This window comes from Schistocerca nitens, chromosome 10, assembly GCF_023898315.1.
Source record: "Schistocerca nitens isolate TAMUIC-IGC-003100 chromosome 10, iqSchNite1.1, whole genome shotgun sequence".
Classification (NCBI taxonomy): domain Eukaryota; kingdom Metazoa; phylum Arthropoda; class Insecta; order Orthoptera; family Acrididae; genus Schistocerca; species Schistocerca nitens.
This window is the reverse complement of record NC_064623.1, coordinates 111210555-111219971: the sequence shown is the minus strand read 5'-3', so window position 1 is coordinate 111219971 and position 9417 is coordinate 111210555. Positions and strand designations below refer to the sequence as shown.

General features: G+C 44.3%; 1 protein-coding gene across 1 annotated transcript in view; it reads left to right on the top strand.

The window, feature by feature from the left end:
• Positions 1-714: 714 nt before the first annotated feature.
• The window catches only part of LOC126209915 (luciferin sulfotransferase-like), a 61515-nt gene continuing 52812 nt past the window's right edge, over positions 715-9417 (top strand). Inside the window, exon 1 of the mRNA XM_049939035.1 lies at positions 715-916. Within this exon, the coding sequence (XP_049794992.1) occupies positions 715-916 (202 nt within the window). The remainder of the gene's footprint in view (positions 917-9417) is intronic.

Sequence of the window (9417 nt, the reverse complement as noted above, 5' to 3'; positions counted from 1 at the left end):
ATTAATAAGTGCCGGCCGGAGTGGCCGTGCGGTTCTCGGCGCTACAGTCTGGAGCCGAGCGACCGCTACGGTCGCAGGTTCGAATCCTGCCTCGGACATGGATGTGTGTGATGTCCTTAGGTTAGTTAGGTTTAATTAGTTCTAAGTTCTAGGCGACTCATGACCTCACAAGTTAAGTCGCATAGTGCTCAGAGTCATTTGAACCATTTTGAATTAATAAGTTTCCTTTAATTTACGTCTATGGTCACAAACTTTTAGTTCACAGATTACCGATTCGGTCTTTAATGACCATCATCAGATCTGTTCCATAAAAACAAAAAAACAAAAAAAAAAAGGAATCAGCACCAGCATCGTCCGCATTTAACATTTGACGATGCCACTATGGCTGCAGTACATCAGCAATTTGTTTTTATGCAACGGATCTGATGATGGTCATTAAAGACCGAAACCGGCAATCTGTTAATTAAAAATTTGTGACCATAGATGTAAATTAAAGGAAACGTATTACATATAGGGGTCACTGTTCTTTCGCGACGATGTCGCAGCTTGTGGGCAATTAATGTTTCCTTCAACTCTAGAACTGAAACTGCGACCGCCATTAATCCGTGTAACTGTGGCGTGTTTATCACACGCGAGGACTGAACGTCTAACCGCCATGCTTTAATGTAATCAACATTCTATTTGTCTTTTCACAGATCTATCCTCAGCGCAGCCATGGCACCCACCGCGGAGTTCCTGTCTTCGCCGCGCTTGAAGAGCTTCAATCGGAATGTGAATAACGTCTACGATAAACGCCTGGTGAAAATCACGCCCTCCAACTGTACACTGCCCGTGGAGTTCATGGAGGACGCGCAGAAGATCCTAGATCTCGAGGTGAAACCAGACGACGTGTGGGTGGTTACGTTTCCAAAAAGCGGTGAGCGGATCTGTCAGAGTGTTACGTTACTTCTAGCGTACTACGTGTGCAGTTGACAGACCCTCAGAGAAAATAGCTCTTACATTTATTTGAAACTGTTTCGAGCACTTAAGATACATTTTTAAGAACAAGAAAAAACTGAAGCTGGTCGTTACAAATTACTATATTTTTAATGACACATCTTTCTTAGGTTTTGATCAGCATGCAAATGAATTTACATTTTTTTTTCTAAAACACGAGCGCGTGCTATGACCACTACAGATACACTGAAGAGAGAAAGAAACTGGAACAGCTGCCTGCTATCGTTTAGGGCCCCCACGAGCACGCAGAATTGCCGCAACACGACGTGGCGTTGACTCGACTTTATGTCTGAAGTAGTGCTGGAGGGAGTTGACGCCATGAGTCCTGCAGGGCTGTCTATAAATCCGTAAGAGTACAAGCGGGTGGAGTTCTCTTCTGAACTTCACGTTCCAAGGCATCCCAGATATGCTCAATAATGTTCATAGCTGGGGAGTTTGCTGGCCGGCGAAAGTGTTTGAACTCAGAAGAGTATTCCTAGGGCCACTCTGTAGTAATTTTGGACGTGTGGAGTGTGGCATTTTCCTGCTGGAATTGCCTAAGTCCGTCGCCATGCACAATGGATATGAATGGATGCAGGTGATCAGACCGGATGCTTACGAACGTGTCACCTGTCAGAATCGTATCTGTGGCAGTCTTAAAGCAGAGCAGTACATCGATGTTACTGTATGCCTCATTTTGTTGCCCTTCATGCCTAACCATCCTGGGCTCACATGTCAACAAGATAATGCACGCCTACACACGCCCAGAGTTTCTACTACTCCGTTCCACGTTCTTCCCATACCCTAACTTGGCCAGCGAGATCGCCGTCTCTCCCCAAACGACAAAGTGTGGAGCATTATGGGTAGGACCCTCCAACATCTCAAGATTTTCACGATCGAACGCGCCAACTGTACAGAATTTGGCACGATATCCCTCAGTATGACATCCAGTAACTCTGCCAATCAATGACTGCTTGCGTACATGCCAGAGGTGAACCAACAGGTTACTGACTAGCTCAATTTGTGAAGCTCGTTCTCTTGAATAAACCATCCAATTTTTCTGAAACTACAATCATTTGTTTGTCGGTACATGTACATTACATTGATCGATTTTCGTCCCTTTCGGCGCAGCGTCGTATTTTTCTCTGCCTTACAGTGTATATTGTATGGTGCGCGCGCGCGCGCGTGTGTGTGTGTGTGTGTGTGTGTGTGTGTGTGTGTGTGTGTTTGGAATGCATCACCCCTCTTGGAGGTACTGATGTACAAGCGCTAGTGATAAGCAAGAATAAAAATTCAAGTGATCCTGCAAAGATTCCCGGGTTCGATTCCCGGTGGGGTCAGGGATTTTCTCTGCCTCGTGATGACTGGGTGTTGTGTGCTGTTCTTAGGTTAGTCAGGTTTAAGTAGTTCTAAGTTCTAGGGGACTGATGACCATAGATGTTAAGTCCCATAGTGTTCAGAGCCATTTGAACCATTTTTTTTGCAAAGATTCCTATCGCCGTCTAATACGTAATAATAACCTAAAATTCATCGCAACACACACTTTTACAAAATAAACGCAACGAATAGTAAAGGACCAGTACATCCTAATATTCTTGAGAATACGTGAGTAAGCGACTTCATGATACTAGCAGGTACGGATAATGTATGTTAGTTTCACCCTTTTAGTGATCGACAATGCTGTGGAACGGTTTCCTCAAGAATATACTCATCTACGCACGTTGGATGTAAAAGCTGGTCATCTGCATGAGAATTAATCGATCAAAATCCAGGACCTGACTTATGTAAGCAAAATAATTTCCTGTGCTTCTTAAAGTTTTACCGGAGGATCGAACATTACATTAATTTTCTGGAGTGCACACAGGATATTAACTCTTGTACCGATATTTCGGCTGACAGCTTTTCAGCCATTCTCAAGGTGAGTCGCTTGCAAGATTTTTAAGGCACTTCCGGCTATCACACACGTGATCTTAGCTCAATGAGATACACTATGTGATCAAAAGTATCCCGACACCACCAAAAACATACGTTTTTCACGTTAGGTGCATTGTGCTGCCACCTGTTACCAGGTGCCCAATATCAGCGACCTCAGTAGTCATCAGACATCGTGAGAGATCAGAAGGAACTCACGGACTTCGAACGTGGTCGGGTGATTGGGTGTCACTAACAAACCCTATGTCCACTGTTTCAGATGTGATACTGAAGTGGAAACGTGAAGGGGCACGTACAGCACAAACGCGTACAGGCCGATCTCGTCTGTTGGCTGAAAGAGACTGCAGACAGTTGAAGGAGGTCTAATGTGTAATAGGCGGACATCTGTCCACACCATCACACAGGAATTCCAAACTGCATCAGAATCCACTGCAAGTACTATGGCAGTTAGGTGGGAGGTGAGAAAACTTGGATTTCATGGTGAAGCGGCTGCTCATAAGCCACACATCACGCCGGTAAATGCCAAACGATCCCCCGCTTGGTGTAAGGAGCGTAAACCTTTGGCGACTGAACAGTGGAAAAACGTTACGTGGAGTGACGAATCACGGTACACAATGTGGCCATCCGATGGCAGCGTGTGGGTATGGCGAATGCCCGGTGAACGACATCTGGCAGAATATCTAGCGCCAAAAGTAAAATTCGGAAGCAGTAGTGTTATGGTGTAGTCGTTTTTTTCATTGAGGGGGCTTGCACCCCTTTTGTTTCGCGTGGCACTATCGCAGCACAGGCCTACATTGATGTTTTAAGCACCTCCCTGCTTCCCGCTTTTGTCAGAGTCGTATCTAGAGCTATCAGGGGTCGCATATTACTTCAACTGCACATGCCCACACCATTACAGAGCCTCCACCAGCTTGAACAGTCCCCTACTGACATGCAGGGTCGATGGATTCATGAGGTTGTCTCCATACCCGTACACGTCCATCCACTCGATACAATTTGAAACGAGACTCGTCCGATCAGACAACATGTTTCCACTCATCAACAGTCCATTGTCGGTGTTGACAGGCAAAGTCGAGGCGTAAAGCTTTGTGTCGTGCAGTCATCAAGGGTGAGCCATCGACTCTGAAAGCCCATATCAATGACGTTTCGTTGAATGGTTCGCAAGCTGACACTTGTTGTGCCTCAACAATGAAATCCAACGATTTGCTGAAGGGTTGCACTTCTGTCACGTTGAATGATTCTCTTCAGTCGTCGTTGGTCTCTTTCTTGCAGGATCTTTTTCCGGACGCAGCGGAGATTTGATGTTTTACCGGATTCCTAATATTCACGGTACACTCGTGGAATGGTCGTACGGGAAAATCCCCACTTCATGGCTATCTCGGAGATGCTGTGTCCCATCGCTCGCGCGCCGATTATAACACCACGTTCAAACTCACTTAAATCTTGATAACCTGCCATTTAGCAGCAGTAACCGATCTAACAACTGTGCAAGACACTTTTTGTCTTACGTAGGCCGTATTCTGACTGTTTACATAACTCTGTATTTGAATCAGCACGCCTATACCAGTTCCTTTGGCTCTTAAGTGTAACTTGGAAGGATAATCTGATAATCGTACAAGTTATTGCAAATCATGGTTTTCGTCGAACGAGAAAGATTCTTCGAAGCAGCCAGTTATTCCTAATTTGGTTCCAACACAAAACAATTCTTATCACTCCAAGCACTGTTCACTCAAGCCCACGAGATAATCTAACGGCTGACTTCCTCTTCAAAACAAGACGCACTCTACCGTCAAGGCTGTAATTGGCTGGCAGCCAACGATTCACCTAAGACAAGCTTTCCCATTCAGCAGCTGTGCAAAGAGTTTGCAACGTACCAGAATCGACATATAGTGAGGGTGGCTAGTTAGATATTTCGGAGATGATCATAAAAATAATTGTTAGAAAACAGGTGGCGAGAATATGAAAGAGCCGACAACAAGCACCTTTCTGTTTCAGTTTCCAAATTGCACATCCAACGATTGGAGGGTAAAGTAGCATGAAAGCTAAGGCGAGTTATTATAAATAACTACAAGCTGCGTATCACATGGAACACTTACCAGTTGCTTGTGTGTGAGGGCCTACCCTTGTGGTTTGGCTTTTTGCCTTTTTTTGTCATTTTCTAACATCGTCACCATTTCAGTTTAAGCATCTGTCAAAGCGTTTCACTGATTACAAATCCCTCCTTCATAAAATTCTGCCGCCTGGTGGTAGATAGTCTTCCACGGCAATTTGAAGTTGGTCATCAAAGTGCTACGATGCATGACTTTTCTTCATGTGTACGAAGAGATAAAAATCACTTGGTGTCAAGTCTGGGTTGCATAGGGGATGACCAAAAACGTCTCAAAATCTCTTAAGAGTTTACGGGCATTCTGAAGGCGAGCGTTGCCATGGAAATACACAACAATGGATGTCAGCATACCGCGACGTTTGTTTTGAATGGCTCGCTTAAGTTCCTTCAGTTTCACTGTAGACACCTGAAGTGATCGTCGTTCTACGCTTCTCGAATTTAATCGGCGTAACTCCGCGGCTTAGTAAAAAACCGTAGTCTCAACGTTCTTCGATGATGAAGTTTGGCGGTCTTTCCTCGGCTTGGTGTGGCCCTAACCATCACCTGTTGTTACGTTTCGGCGTTTACACATGCCACCCAAGTCCAGTCACAAGTCACTATTGTCTTGAAAAAACCTTCTGCTTCTTCGTCGTAGCGTGAAAGGAAGTCTGAGGCAAAGGCCATTCGTTTGGTTTTGCGAGCTTGTGAGTAACTTGGGTGCCCAGTGAGCACAGAACATCCGGTAACTTGGTGGAATTCTTCAGAAAATTCGATTTTCACGATCTGTTTCGTCAATTTTCTTGACAAAATCGTTACTCACAACAGAGGATCTACCACTCCTCTCTTCATCACAAATGGTTCAAATGGCTCTGAGCACCATGGGACTTAACATCTGAGGTCATCAGTCCCCTAGAACTAAGAACTACTTAAACCTAACTAACCTAAGGACATCACACACATCCATGCCCGAGGCAGGATTCGAACCTGGGACCGTAGCAGTCGCGCGGTTCCGGACTGAGCGCCTAGAACCGCTAGACACCGCGGCCGGCTCTTCATCACAAATGTTTGCTGTACCACTTTTAAAAAATCAGACCGACTACCGACTAAACCTTTTTTACTATTGTGCCAATGTTTTGAGATTATAACGAGTGAATGTGCAAAGGATCGATGTTCATACTCTTACCACGAGGGTCGTCCCAAAGTAAGTTCCGTTTCTATTTCTGTGCGCGGCAGCGGTACGATCGCAGTTCCGAGCATGCGCGGCAGTTACTCTGACTCAAGGAGAAGGCACGTACGCCATTTTCAGATCGCTGCTGTCGACGTGTGCTTCTTTATAATGTCAGCCGTAATTGAAAATGCCGCCGCGTGTGATATCAGATCTGTGATTCGTTTTCTAAATGCAAAGAAAGTTAAACCGTAGGAAATTCGTCGGCAAATCTGCGAGGTTTAGGGACAAAATGCTACGAGTGATTCTGTGGTTAGAAGATGAGTCAGACTGTTCAGTGAAGGACGTGATCAAGTGCACGATGAAGAACGATGTGGACGCCCATCTGTGGTTACTGATGAACTGGTTCACACAACTGAAGAGAAGATTAAGTACAACCATAAGTTTACACTTAGTGCCCTGGCTATGGAAGTTCCACAAATCCGAAGATCACTAATTCATGAAATTGTTACTGAAACACTGAAATTACGAAAACTTTACTCACGTTGGGTACCCAAAATTCTTACTGAACAATACAAAAAACAACGGATGGGCAGTACAATTCAGTTTTTGACACACTACAATGAAGAGGGCAATGGTTTTCTTTCTCGGATAGTCACGCGGGATGAAACTTGGATATCGTACGACACACCTAAAACAAAATGGCAATCAATGGAATGGAGGCACACTTCATCCCCAATGAAGATTAAGCCTAAGCAAATCTTGACACGTCGAAAAGTCATGTGCACCGTTTTTTGGGACATAAGAGGCATTTTGCTGATTGATTTCTTACCACGAGGCCAAACAATCAATGCACATGGTTACTGCGAGACCATTAAGAAATTGCGCCCCGCAATACAGAACAAACGCCGAGGATTACTGTCAAAAGGTGTTTTTGTTCTCCACGATAATTCCCGACCTCACACGGCGAATGTGGCCAAACAACTCTTACGAGAATTTCACTGGGACGCGTTTCATAATTCTCCGTACAGCCCGGACCTAGCTCCTAGCGAATTTAATTTCTTACACCTAAAATCTGGCCTTGGTGGTCAACACTTCAACGATGATGAGCTGAAAGAACATGTTACCACATGGTTGAATACACAGGCGGCAACCTTCTGTGAAGAAGGTATACAAAAACTTCTTCCACGCTATGACAAGTGCCTACAAAATTTCGAAAGCTATGTAGAAAAGTAGTTTAACAGTTGTAGATTTTTGTAGGATAAACATTTTTTCTGTATCTGTACACGTTTGTTTTATATAACCAGACGGAACTTACTTTGTGGACGAGCCTCGTAAATGAGAGGATATGTAGATGTGAGAATGGCGGTGCTCCGCGAACGAATACTAGCGCCACGCCAGAACAAAAAATGGTTCAGATGGCTCTGAGCGCTATGGGACTTAACATCCGAGGTCATTAGTCCCCTAGACTTAGAACTAATAAAACGCAACTGACCTAAGGGCATCACACACATCCATGCCCGAGGCAGGATTCGAACCTGGGACCGTAGCAGCAGTGCGGTTCCAGACTGTAGCACCTAGAACCGCTCGGCCACTCTAGCCGGCATGCCAGAACGGCTGCCGTTCACATTCAGAACCGCTCTCGTATTAAAATGAAAGGCGTCTGTGGTATGTTAAATGTAGGGGCGAGAGCGAGTTGCTATTGGTGGCGAAGTGGGGTGGGGGGCCACAGACAGTAAAAAACTTTGACCCTCCGCTCAGAATCGGACCGCCGTATTATTTGTGACACTGAGAAATTTCTGTCTGTTGAGCATGTCTTTTTCACTGCTTTTTTGGCTGTTAATAATGACAGACCACTTGTCGTTAACACATGTTACGTGCACGCGTTTCGGGCATGGCTCATCATCAGAAAGTCAGATAAAAGTACTTAATATGACGCATCGTGTCACATGATTTCGGTCTAAACGTTAGTTCAGCACCTATGTTTACACTGAAATCATGTGACACGATAAGCTGTATTAACTACTCTTATCTAATGTTCCGATGATGGGCTATGAGCGAAACGTGTTCAGTGATAAAGTTCAAACAACAAGTGGACTGTTGTTATTCATATCACCATCTTCTAGATGGTTGGTTTTGTCGCTGAGACCATCTTGTCTCGCCTCTGCTGAGCGTTTCTCTTCATCGTACTGTTTGGATTTAAGTCCATCAGTTTCAGAATCCAGGCGATTCTTCCAGGTCTTCCTCTTCCTTTCTTCTTTAAAAACCTTCCTTCCATAATCGTGGTCACGAATTTGTTGTGACGTATCTTATATCCAAGAAATTTATTTATCTCTTTTGTATGGTAGAGGTCAATTTCATTGTTTCGTCTACTACTTTGAGGGCCCACTCCTTCGACTTTTGCTTTCTGCAGCTCCCACATCCACATTTCCGTTGTTTCGAGGCATATGCTGTTTCAATAAGTCCCATGTTTCACAGCCAGACAATGTTATGTTGAGTTCTTTCCTAGTTTTAATATTTATGCGTCCGCTTGTCAGAAGCACTTTCTTGTTACTGAAAGCCCGTTTAGGCAGGGAGGTTCTTCTGATATCCGTGGTGCACCTATTGTCTTGAGTGACAGTGTTTCCTAAGCTTCAGAACTGACTGACGTTATTAGCGGGCAAAAACGGCAGTGTTTTCGTAACGGCCGCTGGCCTCCTGTGTGACTTTACGTCGCAACGTAAACGAATATCTATTTTATACAGGGTGTAAAGTGCATAAGTGCAGATATTGCTATTGGTGACTGAGGAAGTTGAGCTGAACAACATTACTTTTGGTATTTATGTCATTTGTACACGACTAATTATAGCTATTACAAATCTAAATAAAGTGCATAAGTGCAGATATTGCTATTGGTGACTGAGGAAGTTGAGCTGAACAACATTACTTTCGATATTTATGTCATTTGTACACGACTAATTATAGCTATTACAAATCTAATTTTTTTGGTTGGGTGATACCTCCAAGTACATGTAGCGAGAGCAAGCCATTAATGATTAATTTCCCGTGGGCAACAGATCAGGTGTTGAAGTGTGGACGCGTAGACGCAAAAGAATTACTCTATAATGCTAGATGTCATTTCGTGGTCCAGGTACTGTCATGCAGAAAACATCAGGTCGTAAAGTTTCTGGAAAGACTGTTCGACCCAGACAGAAAACAACCAACACACCGATGTCAGTAGATATTAAGAAACCACATATAAAAACATGTTCACTTACAC